Source organism: Carcharodon carcharias, chromosome 5, assembly GCF_017639515.1.
Source record: "Carcharodon carcharias isolate sCarCar2 chromosome 5, sCarCar2.pri, whole genome shotgun sequence".
NCBI classification, from domain to species: domain Eukaryota; kingdom Metazoa; phylum Chordata; class Chondrichthyes; order Lamniformes; family Lamnidae; genus Carcharodon; species Carcharodon carcharias.
The window spans coordinates 159,340,517-159,365,050 of NC_054471.1; the positions used below are offsets into that span (position 1 = coordinate 159,340,517).

Sequence of the window (24,534 nt, forward strand, 5' to 3'; positions counted from 1 at the left end):
AGCCCCGCCTACCCGCCACTGAGGGAGCCCAACCTCTCCGGGAGCCCCGCCCATTCGACTTTTGGGGAGCCCCGCCCATCCAACGCCCTGCGATCAAGCTCCCGACGTCTGACGCAAAGACGTGGTGGTGTGAGTCTGGCCTATGGCTGCCGCAATGGGTGAGAGTGAGCGGATGATGTTGGATGACTTTTTCAACCGGCTTTACCAGTGCGGTATGTGTGACCTGTTGCTGCGTATGAGGGAGCGCAGAGGGGGAATAGGGGGAAAAAATTCCCCCACTTCAGGTTCCGTCACCCCTCCCCCACCCATTCCACTGATCCCCACGCTTTAGGAAGGAGGTGAGGCTCCTGGAGAAGGTGCAGAGGAGATTTAGCATCTTGCAGGGATGGGGGGTTTAGTTAGGATGGAGAAAGCCGGCTTTGTACCCTTAGAGTAAAGAAGATTGAGGGGAGATTTGATAGTAGTGTACCAGAATTTGACAGGTTTGGAGAAAAGCTACAGATGGTACAAGGACCAGATTTATGGTTCGGTGCAGAGAGATAAAGAACCTTTTTTACTCAAAGAGTGGTAATGAGCTGGAACTCACTGCCTGTGAGAGTGAGGCAGAGATGATGAATGATTTCAAAAGGAAATTGGTTGGGTGCTTGGGGGAAATAAGCTTACAGAGCTACTGGAATAGAGTGGGGGAATGGGACTGATTGGATTGATTTACAGAGAGGCCAACATGGATTGGATTTGATGGGCCAAATGGTTGTACCATGGTGGCTCTGTGACCCATTGCCAGGGCTCTTGGCTCCATCAACAGGTTGCCATTAAGATCTTTTACATCCACTGGTGAAGACAGAAGAGGCCTCATCTGAAAGACACCACCTCTGATGGTGCAACATTCCCTCAGTATGTGTACTGCACTCGAAGTGTTAGCCTGGAATATGTGATTTGGTGTCTGGAGTGAGACTTGAACTCATGGCCTTTGACCAAAGGGGAGGGGCAGGTTGGGAGGAGAGAGCTGCTGCTGATCCACGACCAAGTAGCAAAGTGCTTCACTGCCAATGGGTGACTTTGTGAAGCTTTGCCCCTATGTGCATGTGGGGAACTGCACAGCTGTTTTGCTTCATGCCTCTTTGAATGGTATATTCCAAATTGACTATTACAGGAGAAGCTGCAGTGAGTGAAACGAAGAACAAGAGAGGAAAAGCAAAGCTGAAAGGGAGAAAATGCAAGCAACACAAAACTGAAGAGCAAACACTCTGCTCAGAGGCCCAGTCTGTGCCTTGCAGCACTGCACTACCCAGAACAAGTGACTCGCTTGTAAAGAAAGCAGCAGGCTCACCACGCAGGGCTCCAAAGTGCCTTGTCAAGCTGCGTGCCGAGCTTCTCGATTCTGTGGGTGACTCTGCAGTGCAGGTAAAAGCAAAGGGAGACATGGTCCCCAACAATGAGATTGTCACTGTCGGCGAAAAGAAGCCAGTAGAAGTCATAACCTTTACTGGTTCTCACAAGAAAAGGAAGCTGGTTACGGATGAAGACAAAGTAAGCTTCTGAATTTATTTAATTCCAATAACATATCCCTTAAAAAATACTGGGCAAACCTATTGTCCTCTGATCTAACTTAGTAATTACACTGGAAGCTTTCATAGCCACGTTACACAGGTTGTCTTGTACTGTTAACCTGTTCTTGTTTTTTCTTTCTCTGTGTCTTGAGTGCCAATTGTTTCCTGTCTGTCTTTTGCTATTTCTGTCTGCTTTAAATAGTAAATCTTCACCAGTACAGAAGAGATTCCTAACCTGCATTCTTGTTTACAGAAGGGGATTTGAAGGAGTGTGAGATCTCTCTCATATTTTCTGGACAAGTCCACTTGTTAACACATGTCTTGTCTAATCTTAGCCACTGCTTCCTGGCGTTGTGGATTTCCAGGTTGTGTTGCTGATTGCAGCATGATACAGACCATTACTGTATGGCACCAGGTGCCAAAAAAGCTAGGCCTGGATCCATAAAATTCCTTTTGGTTTGTGTTTTAAAGGATTCTTATGCTGACAGAAATGAGAGAATGAATAGAAATGACACCTGGCAGGCCATCTCTCCCACCAGCAAGGAACGACCCCTTGGATCATGTTGGTGCTTCTCTAAGTCAACCTTCTTCAGTTACTTATTCAACAACCTTGTTAGTGGCTGGTTCCTCTTGAGGGTAGAATGATTGACATTGACAAAGTTTCTGGGACCCAGTAAATACCTTATCTAACTTTCACTCACCATCCTGCCACCCCTCACTCTGTTGTTTCCCCCCAACATCCCCTCACTCTCCTCCCTTCTCTTACTGTCTCTGTCACTTGTTTTTGTTTACAGGTTTTGAGGGGGAGAAGGTTTACTCTACTTTCAAAGCTGATGTGATTACTATTGTAATGATGGATTTCTGCTTTGGTGCACTTCAATTTTGAATTAATTAGTTAAATTTTCATATGTTCAGGTGGAAGAAACTGTTGAGCAGAACAAGGTGAAAGAAAAAGTATTTAATTTGGAGAGGGTAAGTCTTGTATCAGCTCCTTTATTCTAGAATACAGACTATTAGAAATATGTTCTCTGCAGAAACACCGTGAAACCTCGCAGACGTACCCTAGTTGTTGTGTGCCCCCTGATGGTCCACAGGCATGGGATGATAGTACCAACATTGCTGGCCTTTGGGTGGGCTGAGTGGTCTAAATGAAATGCCCTCCATGATGAGCAGCTCTGTGTTCTGACCCATGTGCTGTATTAAACTTAATAATTGGCAAAAAGAACAAAGGTGAAATGAGAATTTATTTTTACACAATGAGTTTTTATGATCTGGAATTCACTACTTGAAAGGGTGTTGGAAGCAGATTCAATTACTTCAAAAGGGACTTTGAAAAAGAAAAAACTTGCAGAACTATGGGAAAGAGCAGAGGAGTGGGACTACACTGGTATGGTGGGCTTAACAGCATCCCTTTGTGCTGTATGATTCTATAATGGCTAGCTGGCAAAGGGATGGAAGAAACTGTACAGCTTTCTGAAGACTGGTTTAGTAAAGGCATGTACATAATTGTACCAGGGTGTCAGGTTCAGTTTTAGGCCTGTGATGGATTTGCTGCTCTCAACCATAGAGAGTTGCTGCAATTTACTTCTTAGTTTGGTGGTGTACATATGGTTGTTGTGGAGGAGTAATTTTGGACATGCACCCACTCCTAATCACTCCCAGTTACTTTGGTTGCAAAACTTGCTTGTATTGTGCTCTCATATGGATGGCATTGTGCTTGCTTGGTTTTGCACCCCATGGTTGATTAGTTCACCCAGGCTCGCATGAGAATGATGACCATTTGGGTAAAAGTATGCCCAAATTCTAAGTTGTGCATGATCAAGAATGAATATCAAGGTGTCTGTCAAGTAAAAAAGACAACTATCGTTTATGACATACTACTCAACATTATCAGAGATCATCATCCCAGTGGGAGTCGCTGTCTCTCAGCAGGGAAGACAACGTTCAAAATAAGCAAACCAGAGGCTCATTGTTTGTGCCTTTTTTCTTTACAGGCCCGCCTGGAAGTGCACAGATTTGGCATCACAGGATACAGAAAAGAACAGCAAAGAGTGTTTGAACAACAGCGAGCTGTTATGCTTGGTGCTAGGGTATGTCACGTTGATTACACTTTCTGAACAAATATTTGTAAATAATCTGCTGCAGTTCCCAAAATGACTCTTTCTTCCTATATACAGTTTGCCTCAGAGATAAATGTATTTAATATGTTCAATAATATTCAATAAAACAGTAGAATAGAGCATATGTGCCCTTTACGCTGGCACTCTGGTCTGTCAAGCTCAGGCAGCTCTTTCCATTTATATTTCCTATTTGCTGCTTTGTCCTCTTTCAATTTCATGGAGGTTTGGAAAGAGCTGTGGCCTCATTAGCAGATGAATCACAAATTAAAGAGTCATATATTTTAGCAACGACAACTTAGAATATGGGCAAATGAGGACATGGATTTGAACTCTTTGTCACTACCTCCAGCCCTAAGGTTCTATAGTGGTGGCCCATAGAGTCAGAAAGCTTGCACAGCCCCTTGCCTCCACCACCCCACCCCCCCATTAGCCCTAGGAGTTGTTTATGTATGCAGGCCTTGTGTCAGCTTATTCTGTTCGCTATGTTCAAGCCCCATGACAGACAGTTGAACACACAATCCAGGCTGACACTCCAGTGCAATGCTGAGGGAATGCTGCACTGTCAGTGGTGTCATATTTTGGAAACATTAAACAGACGCCCCATCTGCTCTCTGATGGATCCCACAATATTATTCAGAGAAGGGGAGGAAAGTTCTCCCCGCTGTCCTGTATAAAATTATCCTTGATATAATGTACTCACTGTTATTCATGCATATAGAACCTTCACATAGTACCCGTATGTAAGAAATTTACAAGTGGGGGACATGTAAATGACACATTAAAATTTGCGCATTGTACTTGTATATAGGGAGTTCATACATTACAACTGTAGTAACTGTTTGAATTTGAAAATCACAGCCTAATGTTTCCATTCTTTTACCATTTGTTTCTTTTTCAGCCCCCAAAACGTGAATATGTAAATTACAAAAGTTACCAGGAAATAATGAAAAATAAAACCCCAGTGAAACCTATGGCAACGGTTAGTGCTGTTTTATCTAGCAACATGTTTTCAGCTGAGTGTTTTTATGTTGAGCATTTGTCAGACATTGCTCTACACAAGCTTCTGAGTATGGTTAAATAACAGCCCTTAGGGTCTTGCTGATTTGTGCTGATTATTGGTTAAGAGACGTCTTGCAACACATTTATTCACTCCTGTGTTTCTAAATCTTTCCTTTTTCACTTTAGAACTCAAAATCCACACTTCCAAAGAGAAAGAAAGAAGAAAGGTCAGTTAGTTATATTAGCAGCGGGGTATGGGAGAGAATGAATCTTCAGTGCTCTTATATAAAACTGTCTACTTCGGTCTCATGGTTTTTTTCCAAAATTTAATGTTTGTTGTCTGTGTCTCTTTCATTTTCTCCCATGCTGTCACACACCCTCTCAATGTTAATCTCGTCTCATCCAAGAGATTCATTTCATGTTGCCTCAATTCCCATTTAACTTTTGACCACTCAACTTTTCTCCCTCATTTGAATGCTAGCTGATATTGTAAATGGCTCACTGTCCTCAGGCAGTATTGCTTCTCTTTCATAACCACCATTATCGACATGCTAACACAGATGCACTGATAACAGCCAGCTCTGCCTCTACATTATTAAACTCCAATTTCTTCCAGCTAAATGTTTGGATGACCGAAATTCTTGTAAAATTGCCACCGATTCCATTCCTCTTCCCGACTAGCAGCAGGTGAACTAGATTGTTTGCAGACTCAGCATCCAGTTCAACCCTTACCTGAGCTGTAAATCCCATGCCGTCTTCATGTGTTGCCTTTTTTAAAAAAATTATTTGTGGGATGTAAGCGACGCTGGCAAGGCCAGCATTTGTTGCCCATTCCTAATTCCCCTTAAGATGGTTGTGAGCTGCCACCTTGAACCACTGCAGTTCATTAGGGTGTAGGTACACCCACAGTGCTATTGGGGAGTTCCAGGATTTTGACCCAGTGATAGTGAAGGAGAGGCGATTATAGCTTCAAGTCGGAATGGTGTATGACTCAGAGGGGAACTTGCAAGGGGAACTTCTTCTTCTAGGTGGTAAAGGTTGTGGGTTTGTAAGGTAATGTGGCAGGACCCTTGGTGAATGGTTGAAGTACATCTTGTAGATGGTACACACTGCTACCCTGTGGACTGGTTGTAAGGGGAGTAAATGTTTAAATTGGTGAATGGAGTGTTGATCAAGCAGGCTGCTTTGCCCTGGATGGTTTCAACCTTCTTGAGTTCAATCACACTCCTGACTTGTGCCTTGTAGGTGGACAGACTTTGGGAAGTCAGGAAGTGAATGATTCGTCCCAGCCTCTGACCTCTTGTGGATACAATGTTTAAATGTTTTTTACTCGTTCATGGGATGTGGGCATCGCTGGCAGTATTTATTGCCCATCCCTAATTGCTCTTGTTTTTCATTTGGCCTTTTTAAGGGTCAACCACATTGCTATGGGTCTGGATTTACATGTAGGCCAGACCAGGTGAGGATGGCAGATATCCTTCCCTAAAGGGCATTAGTGAACCAGATGGGTTTTTATGACAATCGATAATGGTTTCATGGTCATCATTAGACTTTTTAATTCCAGATATTTATTGAATTCAAATTCCACCATATGTTGTAGTAGGATTTGAACCTGGGTCCCCAGAGCAACCCTGGGTCTCTGGAACTCTAGTCCAGTGACAATACCACTACCCCATCACCTCCCCAGTTCAGTTTCTTATCGATGACCCCAGCATGTTAATAGCAGGTGTTTCACAATAGTAATGCTGTTATTTGTTAGGGAGAGATGGTAATTGCATGCATGTTACCTGTCGCTTATCAGCCTAAGCCTAAATGTTGTCCAAGTCTTGCTGCATGCGGATAGCTTTGGTATCTGAGGAGTAGCGAATTGTACTGAATACTCTGAAATCATCAGTGAACACCCCTATTTCTGACCTTATAATGAAGAAAAGGTCTTTAATGAAGTAGCTGAAGATGGTTGGGCCTAGGACACTATCCTGAGGAACTCCTGCGGTGATATCCTGGGATTGAGATGATTGACCTCTAACAACCACAACCATCTTCCTTTTGTGTTAGGTATGGCACCAACCAGTGGAGTGCTTTCCCTCTGATTCCCATTGATTTCAGTTTTGCTAGGGCTCCTTGATGCCTGCTCCTACTCCTGCTCCTAATTCGTATGTTCATATGCCAAACCTAGTCAAATGCTGCCTTAATGTCAAGGGCAGTCATTCTTATCTCATTTCTAAAATTCAGCTCATCCATGTTTAGACCAAAGTTGTAATGAGGACAGGAGCTGAGTGGTCCTGGCAGAACTCAGACTGAGCATCAGTGACAGGTTATTTCTGTGTAAGTGCTTCTTGATAGTACTATCAACAACTCCGGCCATTACTTTGCTGAAGATAGGGAGAGACAACTGATGGGTGGCAGTTGGCCGGGTTGGATTTGTCCTGCTTTTTTTGGCAGAACGCATCTGGGCAATTTTTCATTTTGTTGGGTAAATGCCAGTGTTATAGATGTACTGGAACAGCTTGGCTAGGAGTGTGGCTAGTTCTGAAGCACAAATCTTCAATACTACAGCCAGGATGCTGCCTGGGCTCTGTAGCCTTTGCAGGATCCAGTGCCTTAGGTCATGTTTTGATTTGAATTGGAATTGATCAAATTGGCTGAAGACTGGCATCTGTGATGCTGAGGACATGAGGAGGCTGAGATAGATCATCCACTCAGCACTCCTGGCTGAAGGTGGTTGAAAATGCCTCAGCTTTCTCTTTTGTACTGATGCGCTGAGCTCCGCCGTAATTGAGGATCGGGAGATTTGTGGAACACCCTCTTCCAGTAGATAGTTTTACTGTCCATCACTATGAAGGACTTAAGAGTTTTGATTGGATCTGTTGGTTGTGGGATCATTTAGCGCTCTCTGTAGCACACTGTTTCCACTGTTTAGCATGCATGTAATTCTGTGTCATAGGTTTTTGGGTATGCTTGATGCTGCTCCTGGCATGTTCTCCTACACTCCTGTTTGAAACATGGTTGATCACCTAATAATGGTAGAATGAAGGACATGCCAAGCTATGAGGTTAGATTGTGGTTGAATTCAATTCTGCTGCTGATGGCCTGCAGTGTCTCATGGATACCCAGTTTCAAGTTGCTAGGCCCGTTCTGAATCTATCCCATTTAGTATGTGGCAATGCCACACAAAATAATGGTATGTGTCCTCAGTTTGAAGATGGAACTTTGTTTCCAGAAAGTCTGTAGTGGTCATTCCAATACTGTTATGGACAGAGGCATCTGCCAGGTAGGTTCATGAGGATGAGGTCAAGTAGTTTTTTCCCTCCTGTTGGTTCTCTCACTAGCTGCTGCAGGCTCAGTTCAGTAGATATGTCCTTTAGGACTCAGCTCCCTTAAAATGTCACCCTTGGTTCAGTGGGTAGCACTCTTGCTTCTTAATCAGAAGCCCCACTCCAGAATCTTGAGCACATAATCACGATTGAGACTGCAATGCAATACTGAGGGATACTGCACAGGTAGAGGTGCTGCCTTTTGGATGAGACATTAAATCAATGACTGGTCTGCTCTGAGGAGCAGTGGAATGCTTTCTCATGTCCTGGCCGATACTTACCCCTCCGTCAATCAAGAAAACAGATAATCTGGTCACTTATAACATTGCTATTAAGTGGGATCTTGCTGTGCACAAAATGGCTGCCATGTTTCCTACATTATAATAGTGATTACATATAATGGATTGTAAAGCATTTTGGGATGTCCTGAGGCCATGAAAAGGCATTATATAAGTGCAAATTATTTCATATGCTGAATGCCTACTTCTGCGTCGCTAACTTTTCTCAGCTCAGCCCATTTAAAACTTTCATCAGTATGTTCATGGGCTCCAACCCCATTGCTGTTCTGACCAGCATCCCATTTTCTACCTTCCTAAGTATAAGAACACAAGAATTAGGAGCAGGAAGATGCTCACCCAAAGCTCTGCTGCACCAAGTCTTGCTCATCCATCATTTTTGTCTTCTTTGACATACATTGGCTCCTAATCTCCCAAGGCCTCATATCTCATCCTTGTGTCTGCCCTTTTGACCTTTCTCTGAAACGTGCTTTATCCCTACTGCCCCTTGAAACCTTTATTCCTCACCATTGGTGACTATGCCTTCAACTTTCTCAGCCGCATAACCTGGAATTTTCTTCCAAAAACACAGTCTCCCCACCTCACTGTCCTCAAAAAAACCAACACGTCGACCAAGTTGATGGCCACCTTTCTGATCTCTCCTCCTTTGGCAGATTTTATTTTCCTCTTGCACCTTCATGAAGTGCCTTGGGGATGCTCTTCTACATTAAAGTCACTCTAGAAATCAAGTTGCTCTTAATTCAAGATAATTAATCTGAGTTGATGAGACAATTCACAAATATCCTTTGCTGCATAGGAGTGTCAAGTTGTGTGAAGAATTGACTTTAACCTCTCCAAAATTAACTGGGATTTGGTTTCTACAGGAGGAACAAGAAGTCTGAAATAGTCCCTACTGGACAAGTGGGACGATTTAAAAATGGAGCGCTGATTCTCAGTGACAGTGACATCAAGAGAATCAAAACCAGAGCCAAGTCAAAACATATGTAAATTTTGTACAACTTTCAAAAATAAGTTTGATTTTAGTCACAAAATAAATGTTTTATTTTCAGAATGCAGCTTTCAGATGTGCTTAATTGTGTCTGTTTTTGTTGCACTGTTTGGTTGTGGGGATACCTCAACTAATTTTGGTGATTTAAGTATCAAAGTTGCTACATTTATGATTTAATTTTTGTTTCAGCTCTGTAGTAAACGTGATCAAACTGCACAATGCAGGTTCATCCGATCATCCAAATGGAATGTAATTGCCAGGAACTGTAAGCTTAAAATCTGCCCATTCTTTCATTACTGGAGGGAATGTAGACTTCAATACCTCAAAATAACCCCCTGGAGTAAGTTGAGAGTTTAGGCCCTTTCTGCTAAGAGTTTCAAGTGAAGGACATTGAAGTGCAGAAAAGAACAACCAAACCTAAGGCACTGAGCTAGGAGGAGAGGTTGAAGAATCTAGGATTGTTTAATGTGGAACTAGTTTGCCTTTAACTGCTTTTCAGAGGATGGTGACTACCCAAGAAGACAGAAAACAACTGAATTGCAGGGGGTGGAGGGCAGTTGAGAATTATTAATCTTTGGGATAAGACAATGATCTTTTTACTACTGTTTTCCTAGGTTTCCCTCTCCCTGATATATTGCATCACTGGAAATGTCCTACTTTGTAAATCTGACGGCAAGTTTATTGTAAAATCTCAGATTAATTTTATAATGAAACTTGAGTCAATGTAAATTGTAACAATAAAGATTTATTCAATTAACATTTATACAGAATACACAACACACTATTTTTGGCACATCACAATTTATGAACATGCAACTATAAGTGTACAGGACAGATATTCACTGTGTTTATGCAATACGTAGTTTGAGCGCATTGAGTAGACAGTAACAGAATATTATGTATAAAAACAAAAAAACCCAAACTATCCAGCATAGATAAAAAAGTTTGAGTTCTGAGGAAATACCTGCTAGTCATAACAAAAAGAATCAGCGGACCAGCCGCTAAAGTTCCTGATGACTGGATTCTCATTTAAAGAGATTTTGATACAATAGATGGAACCCTTAGTGGAGAGAGCTCATCAGTTTCTAACCTCAGTGTGACCTGGACCATTCCCAAGTCAATGAAGGTAAAATACAAAACACAGTACTGAATTGTACTTTCTTACAAAAACGTATTGTGCTCTCACAGTTTTAGGAATTTCCATCTATGTACAGGAGGTTATTTCATGAACTTCCTAGCTGTCTCAGACGTTATTTGTGCATGAGGCTTTTTACTCCATATGGGAGCACCTCTAAACCCCTAGTTTCTATGGCGCAGAGTTGAAATTTAAAGTTGCGCAAAACAATATATTTTCATGAATATTTTGTTTAATAAAAGCACATTCCAGTTAAGAAATGGCAAAAAATATATTGAATTTGATTGTGCTTAACTTACTGACCATTTCAATGAAAAAAAGCAAAAATGGTACATCCAGATAGTTAAGTTGATTGAGAGAAGCATGGGTCCATGTTGGTATATGACCCTCACACAGGTACTAAGCTTAACCAGCTCCCAAGTTGAGAGCAATGTGTACAGTTTCACTTTGTCAAGATGAGCATAGTCAAATCAACAAGTAAATATTATTCTGAAAAGTAAATATGCAGGAAGTAGCTTCACTGTACAGGGGCACATGATTACAGAAAACAAACATCAAATATTCGAGTTAACACGGTCCAGTACTTTTAATTGGGAACAAGATATGCACTTTTTAAGAACAGTCTTCTCTATCATTGCATTTAACTGTTAACAAAGAGGATCATTTGTCGTTACACTCTATCTAAGTTATTTCATTAGGAATATTGGGACTTCTCCAAAAGGAAGCATATGGTCAGAGTTTCAGCAAAGTGCCTGTGTGAGTTCAGCATCCAACAGATAAACTGCTGATTTCATTTGGGGGAAATTCTGAGTGGCGACTTTATTGCATCCAATCTAATTTTCCAGACTGGAGCAATTTTGAGCTCTTTAATCAACATTTCTAAATGTAAAACAAATTGTGTCTTGTAGTTTTAACAGCTAATTGAGACAGGTTCTCTTACACTCAAGGCCAATAAGCAAGGGCAGGGAAACAAGTTGCCAAAATTTCCACTCTATCTGAAACCTAGTATTGTTAAGCCTGCCAGTGAATAGATACTTTCCTACTCCACAAGTCTGCTATCAAACCTAGTTTTAAAATTGTAACATTTAAACAACCATACATTAATAACCAGCACAGGTATCAGATGCAATATTTTTGTAATAATTAACAGTTAACATGTTGACAAAATAAATTAAACATGTACCTTACTAAAATCTGACATTTTAAACAAGTACCAATAACCAACCAGCTCTAAGCATTTCATTATAGGCATTTAAGGTGCACATCACAAGAAAAGGAAAAGGACAAATGATGAGTGAAAGTTCTGAGTCAGTTACAGTTACTAAATTTTCACAAATGAGAATGAATAAGATTGTTGAATTATCTTCCGCTCATTTGAGCTGTACCCAGAACTGGGTGACTGAAAAAAATCAACAACAATAATAACTAAAAGCTTAAGAAATCCACAAAGATTCCAGATGTATTTGTTTAATACTGTTTCATTAACATATTGTACTATTATATAAAACTTTGTATTACAATCTTTATAATTTGTGTTTAGCAAACTCCATTATTTAGTAAACATATTCAGAGAAGAATATTCGTCACCATAATAAAGGTTGGCAGTGGTTCAGCTGGTAAACAATGCCACTGTACCTGTTAGTGCTGTCTATCCTGCTGCATAGTGAGCCTATTTTCTTTAAAACCATTAATACTGATTACAAATAGTTTGTAAATGCATAAAATGATCTGCTCAATTTATGATAATACATTCAAAACAGACTTTGTTACAAAATAACTTGTGATATTAAAAAATTGACAATTTTACTGGTTTAAAAAATCGAAGTTTATATACTCATCAATAAAGAGTTTAGCAGCCCTGCTTTAAGGAAATTGCATTTAAAATAGATTCACAGAAAATGAACTCACTTCATGAATAATTAAATTTAAAAACCTACCATATTGTTATTTGAGCATTAATCTGCATTCAGAGTTTGTCAGAGATTTATTTTGTGTAAGTGGGAAGGGTTTCTTGTGAGGAGCTAGTATCAAATGCTTTGGATTGCTAGCCCATCACAACACTTCTCAGGTAACTAATACTTAACCAGTTTGAAAATCGCAGTTTAACCACACCAAAATTTTTTTAAAAGCTGAGGGGAAAAAAATTTTCCAAAAAAATGATTAAAATAACCAATTGGGGAGAATTATCCTGGTGTTTAACTGATGCATTTTACATCAATTAATCATTGTCTACTTTATTCACACAATATCCACTGATGTTGAACACATTCTCAAGGTATGGCCAAAATGGTTGGAGAAAATATAACATAAAGGGTTCTGAACATCACAGGAACTTCATTTTTCAAATTATGGAATTGTACAATAAAATGTTATAGCACAGGAGGCTATTCTGCCCATCGTGCATATGCTGATTCTCTGAAAGAGCTCTCCACTTAGTATTGTTCTCCTCACCTTTCAAATTTTATTTTTAAAATTTTATCCATTTTGTTTTTAAAAACTTTCATGGATTCTGCTTCAGATAGGGTATTCCTTGTTCTAACAATTTACTGCATAGAGAAATTAATCCTACCCTTTGTTCTATCAGTCAAATATTTTACTTTTTTATTCATTCATGGGATGTGGGCTTTGCTGGCTGGACCAGCATTTATTGCCCATCTTTAGTTGCCCTTGAGTTGGTGGTGGTGAGCTGCCTTCTTGAACCGCTGCACTCCATGTGGTGTAGGTACACCCACAGCATTGTCAGGAAGGGAGTTCCAGAATTTTGACCTAGTGACAGTGAAGGAACGGCGATATATTTCCAAGTCAGGATGGTGAGTGACTTGAAGGGGAACTTCCAGGTGGTGACCTTCCTTCCCATATATTTGCAGCCCTTGTCCTTCTAGATGATAGTGGTCATGGGGTTGCAAAGTGCTGTCAAAGGAGCCTTGGTGAATTCCTGCAGTGTATGGTGTAGATGGTACACACTGCTGCTACTGTGTGTTGGTATTGGAGGGAGTGAATGTTTGTAGATGTGGTGCCAATCAAACAGGCTGCTTTGTCCTGGATGGTGTTGAGACTTTTGAGTGTTGTAGGAGCTGCACTCAAGTGGGGGTTATTCCATCACACTCCTGACTTGTGCTTTGTAGATTGTGGACAGGCTTTGGGGAATCAGGAGGTGGGTTACTCATCGCAGGATTCCTAGCCTCTAACCTGCTCTTGTAGTCACAGTATTTATATGGCTAGTCCAGTTTAGTTTCTGGTCAATGGTAACCCCCAGGATGTTGATAGTGGGGGATTCAGTGATGGTAAAGCCATTGAACATCAAGGGGTGGTTGGATTCTCTCTTGTTGGAGGTGGTCATTGCCTGACATTTGTGTGGCGTGAATGTTACTTGCCATTTGTCAGTTCAAGCCTGGATATTGTTCAGGTCTTGCTGCATTTGGACATGGACTGCTTCAGAATCTGAGGAGTTGCGAATGATGCTGAACATTGTGCAATCATCAGTGAACATCCTCACTTCTGACATTATGATGGAAGGAAGGTTATTGATGAAGCAGCTCTTCCTTTGTTCTATCACTCAACCTTTTATCCTCTAGTTGCCTACATGGGATTGGGGGTAGTGCATTGAGATGGATAGAAAACTAGTTGGCAGACAGGAAACAGAGAGTAGGAATAAACAGGTCTTTTTCCGAATGGCAGGCAGTGACTAATGGAGTACCGCAGGGATCATTGCTGGACCCCAGCCATTCACAATATGTATTAATGATTTAGATGAGGGAACTAAATGTAATATCTCCAAATTTGCAGATGACACAAAGCTTCAGTTGGGAGGGTGAGCTGTGAGGAGGATGCAGAGATGCTTCAGTTGATTTGGACAAGCTGAGTGGGCAAATGCATGGCAGATGCAGTATAATGTGGATAAATGTAAGGTTATCCATTTTGGTATCAAAAACAGGAAGGCAGATTATTATTTGAATGGCTATAAATTGAGAGAGGGGAATGTGCAATGAGACCTGGGTGTCCTTGTACACCAGTCGCTGAAGGTAAACATGCAGGTGCAACAGGTGGTAAAGGCGGCAAATAGTTTGTTGGCCTTCATAGTGAGAGGATTCGAGTTCAGGAACAGGGCTGTCTTGCTGCAATTATACAGGGCCTTGGTGAGACCACACCTGGAATATTGGGTGCATTTTTGGTCTCCTTATCTGAGGAAGGATGTTCTTGCTATAGAGCGAGTGCAGCGAAAGTTTACCAGACTGATTCCTGGGATGGTGGGACTGACATATGAGGAGACATTGAGTTGATTAGGATAATATTCACTGGAGTTCAGGAGAATGAGGTGGTGGTGGGGGGGGGGGGGGGGCGGTCTCATAGAAACATATAAAATTCTAACAGGACTTGACAGGGTAGATGCAGGAAGGATGTTCCCAATGGTAGGGGAGTCCAGAACCAGGGGTCACAGTCTGAGGATATGGGGTAGACCATTTAGGACTGAGATGAGGAGAAATTTCTTCACCCAGAGAGTGGTGAGCCTGTGGAATTCACTACCACAGAAAGTAGTTGAGGCCAAAACAATGTATGTTTTCAAAAAGGAGTTAGATATAGCTCTTGGGGCGAAAGGGATCAAAGGATATGGGGAGAAAGCGGGAGCAGGTTATTGAGTTGGATGATCAGCCATGATCATAATGAATGGCAGAGCAGGCTCGAAGGGCCGAATGGCCTACTCCTGCTCCTATTTTCTATGATTCTACTCACAGACCATTGGAATAGCTTTTCCTATTAACTTAGCCTTTCCTAATTTTAAACTCCTCCCAGATCTCGTCTTAACTTCTTTTGTTCTAATGAAACAGAAACCTCTTGCATTCCTCCCACCCAATGCCTATAATCCCTGGTAAGATTCCAATGAATCTTTAAGGCACGAAAATTGGACACAATGTTCCAGCTGTGGCCTAAGCAATGATTTGTATAGGTTTAGTGCTACACCTTTTATTTTTAATACTCTATAATCCCTATTTATAAAAACTAGGATCCTGTATACTACGTTTTCAGTTTTATCCTAGTCAACATTTATACTTCAACTGACACCTAAAACACATGATCTGGTCATTTAGGTCGTGGGAACTTGCTGTGCACAAATTGACTATTAAGAGAAAGGGGAATATCTGACTGCAGCTGATGGGATTTGTCTGCTAAAGTGTCTGTGGCTGCTAGGTCCAAACACATGCAGCCACACTTATAAAATCACAGTGTCTAGTGCAGGCAGGGAGGTGTTTGTCACTACCCAGGTTCATGCTATTATTTAATTGATATTGGGCAGTAAAGGAATACTCCAGATTGCAGGAGCTATGTGGTTCACTTGTGAGACTGACCAGTGAATTTGAGGGAAACTCTGGAGCAGACATGTGAAATTGTAATTTAAGATAGCAGATACATCAAAGAGTGGGGCAGGAGGAGTGGGGGTGGAGGAGGGGGGGGTGGAGGTAGTCGAACATGCTGTGAAAACCATCGCTGTTCGGATATTCTCCATTTCACGTTATAGGACTAATCAGTGGAATGCTCGTGAAATGCCCAGTGGACATTCATCAAATTTGGGGGAAGATCCTGATCTAAGAATATTTAATAATTAGTTCAATAATTAGGTTATCAGAAATCTGGCTGGGTTGAAGTAGAGCAACTGACCCAATAATCAATCCCCTTCCTTCAGGGAGGCAAGATTAAATGGATATTACTCAATTCTAGAATGCATGTGAGCTTCCACTTCCGGAGCCATGTGATCTTTGCTCTTTCTGTCTGATCCTACAAGGTATCCTGGAGATCAGAGGAATAATTTGTTCCTGATGAAAGAAACAAAAATGACCCCTTCTGCTAATTTGTCTCCTGAATTGTTGAGCATGTGAAACAACAAAAAAAGATTATTGTAATCAGACAAAAAACAGAAAAATGATACAAAAGGTGATACATGGCTTTGAGGTCATTCCTAAAAGCAATTCTATATTATAAGACCACCATTAGTGAACTGAAATAAGATGAGATGATTGATGCTTTGTAGCAAGTCTAAGCTCAGCTTCATGATGAATCATAGCATTCTACATTCTATGTGAAATGCCACTGAGATTACAGCTCAGGACACTCTTTGGAATCAATTTTCTTTCTGACAAACAAGGAGACTTGCATTTTTGTAACATTTTATCACATATCAAAACACTTCAAAATCATCGAATTACAGTGGTGGGTGAACAGCCGCCTTGCACAGCAAGATCCCACAAACAGCAATGAAACCAATGACTGACCAGTCATTCTGTTCTTATAGTGGTATTGGGTTAAGTGAGGAGTGTTGACCTTTCTGCAATGGGTTCATCATCTCATCCATGGCACCTCCAAGTACTGGACTGAAATGTTAGCCTGGGTTGTCCCCTCAACATGGAGATTGAACTCACCACTTACTAACTCACAGATAAAGCTGTAGCTCACTGTGCAAGCTAACACACATACACAATAGCTCTTCATTAACTTATAAGCAGAATTACTCCAATAAGAAGAATGTACACTTCAAACTTTTAGCACAAAGCTATTCATAAATTGATTTACAAGTGCAGTCAGTTGGCAGAAAAAGTAAACCATAAAGAATAAAGTGCAGTAAACATTTCCACTTTTTTTTGCACATCTCCAAGAAACCAGTTTTAAAATAGTCAATCAACTCATATCGACAGAATTTTGCAGGTTAACCTTAAAGCGATTAGAATTTGCACTGTCCGCCAAAGGTATGAAATTTCCCACACTCAAAGAAGGTCTTCCAAGTATAGGGTTCACTAAGCACATACAAAATTTCAAGGTTAAGGCAGTTGACTAGCTGCCATTCCCAAGGACTTGAAAATTCACCACGTTGGGGAAATCCAAGTTTTGGCTGCATCACTTGGCAAAGGGATGGTAGGCAAACCTTTTGGTTGGGGTGGGAGAATGGGTTGTGGAGTGAATGTTGCTTCTTGGAAGCTGACTAAGGATTAGAATACGCCACAGAGGTTTCCTGATCTCCTGCCTCAACCTTGGCATAAGTGACTGTCTCTGCTCTTTTTCCAGGATGTCCATTGATGCAGGAGATGGCAAGAACTCCTGTGGAAAATCTGCCCCTTGGATGCAGACCTATTGCAGAAGTAAGAGTTGGCAGTGCCAATACTGTAATGTGATCGGCCGTCATCAGTATTATTATTTACACAAAGGTCTGATCATCTTGGTGAATGTTAACATTTTTAAATTTAAAATTTAATGTAATTCTATCTGAAACTTTTTTTCTAAATTTTGAACATCACTAACTTAAATAATGCCAGCAAAGTGCATAATCAAGGAAATACCCACAAACATTGGCAAATTCTGTTCAACTACACATGCAAAGCAGCAATCTTCCACAGCACTTTAAACACTTCTGGTGTCCGCCACTGACACCACTTTACCTTTGAAACCAAACCAAGTTTTACATTAGCAAAATGGACACTAGGACTATCACAGAACATATCTATTAAATTTACAACCTTCAACATTTAGTTTGTATCATACAGATTTGCAAGAGTTTTCTTGCATATTGTTTTCCATAAACTCTCTTCCCATATTGTAAATATTTTATATATCAAACTGAAAAAGAAACAAATGCATTGATTTTGGTGCTAAAATGTTTCTATATGAATTTTTAATTTTATAAAGGTCCTTCAGATCACTTGCAGACCAAGATTGGGCAGTCAGGTGTTTGGTCACCCTGTTGTGCACCAGTCACTAGAAGATGATCAGCAGCAGCAACACAGGTCAATTTGCCCTTTCACATGTCTCTTCCCCTCTGCTCCGGGAGAACCTGAACCAAGTTTGGGACTTTTCCCATTCAGCTGCATTAGCACAAATGTCCCCCATCAATGAGAATACTTATATTGGCAAAGGCAAACAAGAGGTTACCACCAGAAAAATGAATTAAGATTACATAGGTCAATAATTGTAGAGATATCAGTACAGACTAGCATAAAGCTAGGTCATTAATTTAATAACCAGGTACCTCTTTGCATTGGAAAATGTCGAACTAACTATGTCATAGTTTGCACTGGAGAAGTGAAGGCTGCTTATCTTTAGAAACAATAATCCTGGTGCTGCAAACTGAATCAACTTTTTAAATATTTGCTTTGTATTAAAGAGATAATGAGAACACAATATTATTTGATTATTTATAGTTCTTAATCATCAAAGGAAAATTGGGAGCAGCACATCACAGGCTGCCTGCTGAAATTGAATTTTACCCCAAACATGTTTGGAAAAAATAATTTCCCCTCTTATTTGCTCCACCACTGTCCCCATCCTCCTATCCCATGCACCTGTTAACCTGTCTATACATGTACTTCACACTGGTCTCTGGCAGACATCTCCCCAACTCCTCTCCTTGGGTCAGCTGCTTGGAGGCTAAGTTATGAGAGTCAGGAAGGGATGTGTACACTGACAGTTCTCCCTTTCTTTTCTAGACTGACTGTTTGCTCTATTTCTCCTATATAGACCTTTGCTGTAGGACTCTTATCCTTTTTTCCACAACTCCATTCTAAAATAAGTGATTTTTCTGTCTGGTTTTTACTGAAGGAAGAGGGCAGGGGCAGAAGGAGGGCAGGTTGGCAATCACTTGCTGAGAAAGCACCACTGGCCTGACATATATTTGTCAGGAAGTGATTCCAAGTAATCACTGGGGATATCACTAGTTGTCAATCAGATGCATTCAGCAAGTCCCAGATGCACTGGTTGCTATGGCAAACTGGTTAATCACCTGCTTCATGCATAACATGCAGCATGCTATTTTGCAGAATGGCGGGACTCCCCAAAGTACACAGAATCTCTCCATTCCTAACCAGTTTAAATACTAGTGTCCCAGGTCTGTCCATCAACCTATAACTTGATTCATTTGGTTGACATTTGTCAATTGTCAGTGAGGAAAGCAGGAAGCAGATGAATTGACCAAGGAATGGGGATAGCTTTCCATTCAAATAATGTCTCTTGCTGCTAAAAGGAAGCTAATTCCCTTTTGGATATGAAAACTTTATCCAAATATATCCAAATTGTTTTTATGCTGCACACCAGAAAAATATTATGGTCTCACAATCTGAGATACATTTTTCAAAAAGGTAACAGTGAGCGATTGCTGCACAACTGCTACTTACAAAGTTTTTTGCTATGAAACTGGAGTTCCTGTTTGGCTATAACTCCTTCAGCTTTTCTAACACATCAGTTAGAATACCCATCATTAAAAACTGTTAGTAGTGAAAACAGTTCTGAATGTTATATTACTGAAAGATGTTCTTGGGTGTCATGTCTCAATAGTGTGATGTAACTGAGGTTTAGTTGCAACTACAGGAATTATAGTTTTTATTTTATGGTTTTCTGGTCTATTTTCTGTTTATGGGGTTGGGAGTTTTGGAACAAATATTTCATATGTGTATAGACAGCCAGTTTGTTGGTAGTCAATACTTAGACTTGCTGCTGGGACTACAGGATAATGAGGATTTTCCTTGTTTGATATGATTTGGAACTTCCAGTCCTGTATGAAGAGTCACCTGTTGGAAGAAGTACACATGTTAAAACATGACTCCAGTAAATGCAAATTACAATACACTTTAGTTTGAATGAAGCAGCACCTCAGTTAGGAGCTTGTTTGGGATGTTCAGTCAGGTCTCGAACTATGAAACCAAACTTCCCTATTCATTACTGGAATAAAAGTGATGAAAGTGCATGTGCAGCACAGATCGGGGTGCAGGCAGGCATGCGAGAGCATGGCCGCGAGAGACGGAACGCGGGCAGGGGCGAGAGATGGAGCGTGGGCGGGGGCGAGAGAGAGAGAGAGAGAGAGACAGACAGAGTGCATGAGAAATCATGTTTAACCAATTTATTGGAGTTCTTTGAAGCAGTAACATGTGCTGTGGATAAAGGGGAGCCTGTACTTTATTTGGATTTCCAGAAGGCATTTGATAAGGTGCCATATTAAAGGTTATTGTGGAAAATAAAAGCACATGGTGTAGGGAGTAACATATTAGCATGGATAGAAGATTGGTTGGCTGGCAGAAAACAGAGAGTCTGCATAAATGGGTCTTTGTCTGATTGGCAGGATGTGACTAGTGGAGTCTCACAGGGGTTTGTGCTGGTGCCTCAACTTTTTCCAATTTATATCAATGACTTAGACGAGGGGAGTGAAGGCATGGTAGCTAAATTTGATGGCACAAAAATAGGTATATTGTGAAGAGGACAAAAGGAGGTTGTAGACGGATACGGATAGATTGAGTGAGCAGTCAAAAATCTGGCAGATGGTGTATAATGTGGGAAAATGTGAAGTTGTTGACTTTGGCAGAAAGAATAAAGAAGCAGAGTATTACTTAAACTAAGAAGGACTACAGGATTCTGAAGTGCAGAGGGATCTAGGTGTTCTAGTTACAAGTCACAAAACGTTAGTATGCAGGTACAGCAAGTAATTAAGAAGGCTAATGGAATGCTATTCTTTATTATGAGAGGAACTGAATATAAAATTAAGGATGTTATGCTTCAGTTATGCAGGGCATTAGTGAGGCCACATCACGAATACTGTGTGCAGTTTTGGTCTCCTTATTTAAGAAAGGATGTAAATGCATTGAAGGCAGTTCAGAAGAGGTTTACTACATTGATACCTGGAATGAGTGGGTTGTCTTATGAGGAAAAGTTGGACAGACAGAGCTTGTTTCTGGAGTTTAGAAGAGTGAGGGGTGACTTGAAGTATACGAGATCCTGAACGGCCTTGACAAGGTGGACGTGGAAAGGATGTTTCCTCTTTTGGGTGAGTCCAGAACTAGGGGCCACTGTTATAAAATTAGGGGCCACCGTTATAGGGCAGAGATGGGGAGAATTTTTTTCTCTGAGGGTTGTGTGACTTTGGAACTTTCTGCTTCAGAAGACAGTGGAGGTGGGGTCACTGAATATTTTTAAGGCCAAGGTAGATTCTTTTTAGGCATGGAAATCAAAGGTTATCGGGATAGATGGGAATGTGGAATTTTAAACACAAACAGATCAACCATGATCTTATCGAATGGTGGAGCAGGCTCAATGGGCCGAAAGGCCTACTCTGGTCCTATTTCATGTGTTTGTATGATTTGTATGAGAGACAGGCAGACAGATAAACAGAGCATGCATTAGAGACAGATAGACAGGGCATGTGTGCGCGAGAGAGAGACAGTCAGAGCGAGCGCGCGAGAGGGAGAAACAGGTGGACAGCGTGCGCGAGAGAGGGGGAGAGAAACAGGTGGACAGCGCGCGCGAGAGAGGGGGAGAGAAACAGGCGGACAGCCCGCACGAGAGAGGGGGAGAGAAACAGGCGGACAGCGCGCGCGAGAGAGGGGGAGAGAAACAGGCGGACAGCACGCGAGAGAGAGGGGGAGAGAAACAGGCGGACAGCGCGAGAGAGAGAGGGGGAGAGAAACAGGCGGACAACGCACATGAGAGAGAGGGAGAGAAACAGCCGGAAAGCGCGCAAGACGGAGGGCGAGACAGAGCCCGAGAGAGGGAGGGCGAGACAGAGCCCGAGAGAGGGAGAGCGAGACAGGGCCCGAGAGAGGGAGGGCGAGACAGAGCCCGAGAGAGGGAGGGCGAGACAGAGCCCGAGAGAGGGTGGGCGAGACAGAGCCCGAGAGAGGGAGAGACCGAGCATGCGTGAGAGAGGGCAAGACAGAGCATGCGTAAGAGACAGAGGGCAAGACAGAGCCTGGGAGAGAGAGAGAGACTGAGCCCGAGACAGAAGGAGAGACAGAGCCCGAGAGAGAGAGAAACAGGGTGTGTGAGAGAGAGAAACAGTGTGCAAGAGAATGAAAGAGTGCGAAGGAGAGTACAAGAGACAGAGCACAAGAGAGAGAAAAACAGACAGTGAGATCATGAAAAAGAGAGGCAGACAGACAGACCACAGCAGGATCTCTCAAAAGACAAAGTTGTTTTTACTTGCTAAGCAAAAATGTCTATCATAATAGTAAGATTGCCCCGGAGAGGGGGACACACTTGTTGACAATGAATACAATGCAGGATTTGTGATGGGACCTAAAAGAAATTGTAAAGAAAGCAGCAGTAATGAAAACATTAATTTTACTACCATCATGGATACCCTTCAGGTTGGTCTCCCTTCTGTTAAGCTGATTTGGTAACATTTGTGCGTGTCTGAGTGAGCCCAGAGGAAACAATAGGCTGTGCCTTCAGACTGACTGAAGAACTGCCTGAACCTCTGCTTCCCTGTTAGCAGGTAAAGGTGCATATTTCCCAGCCAATGATGTAGTTACCTAGGGTCCAGTGTACCTGGAACACATCTCGTCAACAAGTCCATGGAAGGGTCTTGTTGTGAGAGTCTTCATGTTAATAAGAAAACTGACATCAATAAAATTTCTTCCCAGTCCAAGATTTTTCCTTTATAAAATGAGTGGGTTCTTTAAATAAAAAGTATTTACCTGCATTTCCACAAAATTTTCATATATGATTTGCTAAGCTAGAATCAAGTGAACTAATTGTAACTCTGAGCCTGTTTTCAATGGTTACTAACAAATTATTGGGTAATTGATCCTATTCATATATAGTACTGAAGACTTGTGTTCCAGAACTTGCCACGTACCTAGCCAAACTGTTCCAGTACAGCTACAACACTGGCATCTACCTGACAATGTGGGAAATTGCCCAGGTATGTCCTGTACACAAAATGCAGGACAAATCCAAGCCGGCCAATTAGCGCCCCATCAGTCTACTCTCCATCATCAGTAAAGTGATGGAAGGGGTCATCAACGGTGCTATCAAGCAATAACCTGTTCACTGATGCTCAGTTTGGGCTCTGCCATCATCACTCATCTCCTGACCTCATTATAGCCTTGGCTCAAACATGGGCAAAAGAGCATGGGAGCAGAAGTAGGCCATTTGGCCCATCGAGTCTGCTCTGCCATTCATTAAGATCATGGCTGATCTGATAATCCTCAACTCCACTTTCCTGCCTTGTCCCTATAGCCCTTGATTCCCTTACTGATTAAAAATCTGTCTGTATCAGTCTTGAATATAGTTAACGACCCGGCTTCTACCACTCTCTGTGGTAAAGAATTCCACAGATTGCCTACCCTCTGAGAGAAGAAATTCCTCCTCGTTTCTGTTTTAAATGGGCACCCCTTACTCAGATTATGCCCTCTGGTACTAGACTCTCCCACAAGGGGAAACAACCTCTCAGCATCTACTCTGTCAAGCCTCCTAAGAATGTTTCAATAAGGTCGCCTCTCATTCTTCTAAACTCCAATGAGTGCAGGCCTAGCCTACTCAACCCTCTTCTCATAAGAAAATCCCTCCATACCTGGGATCAACCTAAGAGGTGAGGTGGGAATGACTGCCCTTAACATCAAGGCAGCATTTGACTGAGTATGGCAATAAGGAGCCCTAGCAAAACTGGAGTCAACGGGAATCAGGGGGTAAACTCTCTACTGGTTGAAAAATGGTTGTGGTTGTTGGAGGTCAATCATCTCAGTCCCAAGCCATCACTGCAGGAGTTCCTCAGGATAGTGTCCTAGACCCAACCATCTTCAGCTGCTTCATCAATGACCTTCCTTCCATAATAAGGCCAGAAGTGGGGATGTTCACTGGTGATTGCACAAACTTCAGCACCATTTGCGACTCCTTAGATACTGAAGCAGTCCATGTCCAAATGCAGCAAGACCTGGACAATATCTAAGCTTGAGCTGACAAGTGGCAAGTAACATTCACGCCACACAAGTGTCAGGCAATGACCATCACCAACAAGAGAAAATCTAACCATCGTCCCTTGACATTCATTGGCATTATCATCGCTGAATCCCCCACTATCAACATCCTGGGGGTTATAATTCACCAGAAACTGAACTGGACTAACCTTATAAATAGTGTGGTTACAAGACCGGGTAAGAGGCTAGGAATCCTCCCATGAGTAACTCACCTCCTGACTCCCCAAAGCTTGTCCACCATCTACAAGGCACAAGTCAGGAGTGTGACGGAATACTCCCCACTTTCCTGGATGAGTGCAGCTCCCACAACACTTGAGAAGCTTGACACCATCCAGGAGAAGCAGCCCACTTGATTGGCATCACATTCACAAACATTCACTCTCTCCACCACCGACGCACAGTAGCAGCAGT

The 24,534-nt window shown here is 41.8% G+C and overlaps 2 protein-coding genes across 13 annotated transcripts in view; one reads left to right on the forward strand and one right to left on the reverse strand.

Moving 5' to 3' along the window:
• The first annotated feature begins 23 nt into the window (after nucleotides 1-23).
• Nucleotides 24-9,327, forward strand: c5h1orf131 (chromosome 5 C1orf131 homolog). Of its 2 annotated transcripts, none has more exons than XM_041187954.1 (7): nucleotides 24-158; nucleotides 1,154-1,530; nucleotides 2,466-2,522; nucleotides 3,545-3,640; nucleotides 4,569-4,649; nucleotides 4,856-4,896; nucleotides 9,143-9,327. In XM_041187954.1, the coding sequence occupies exons 1-7, from the start codon at nucleotides 143-145 to the stop codon at nucleotides 9,264-9,266; spliced, it is 792 nt and encodes a 263-aa protein (XP_041043888.1). In that variant the 5' UTR covers nucleotides 24-142; the 3' UTR covers nucleotides 9,267-9,327. The 2 variants fall into 2 exon arrangements, with proteins under 2 accessions (XP_041043888.1, XP_041043887.1); XM_041187953.1 differs by having other exon boundaries at nucleotides 77-212.
• A 10,521-nt stretch (nucleotides 9,328-19,848) lies between these two features.
• LOC121278108 (E3 ubiquitin-protein ligase TRIM9) overlaps nucleotides 19,849-24,534 on the reverse strand; it is a 48,196-nt gene continuing 43,510 nt past the window's right edge. For all 11 annotated transcript variants that reach the window (XM_041188193.1, XM_041188191.1, XM_041188185.1 and 8 more), the window contains one exon: nucleotides 19,849-19,947. In XM_041188193.1, the coding sequence (XP_041044127.1) occupies nucleotides 19,855-19,947 (93 nt within the window). In that variant the 3' untranslated portion in view covers nucleotides 19,849-19,854. The remainder of the gene's footprint in view (nucleotides 19,948-24,534) is intronic.

Excerpts from the sequence above, each read along its gene's own strand:
- c5h1orf131 (XM_041187953.1), top strand. The coding sequence starts at position 143 with ATGGCTGCCGCAATGGGTGAGAGTGAGCGGATGATGTTGGATGACTTT. Across the intron at positions 2,523-3,544 it reads AAGTATTTAATTTGGAGAGG|GCCCGCCTGGAAGTGCACAG; the intron begins GTAAGTCTTGTA and ends TTTTCTTTACAG. Across the intron at positions 4,897-9,142 it reads AAGAGAAAGAAAGAAGAAAG|GAGGAACAAGAAGTCTGAAA; the intron begins GTCAGTTAGTTA and ends TGGTTTCTACAG.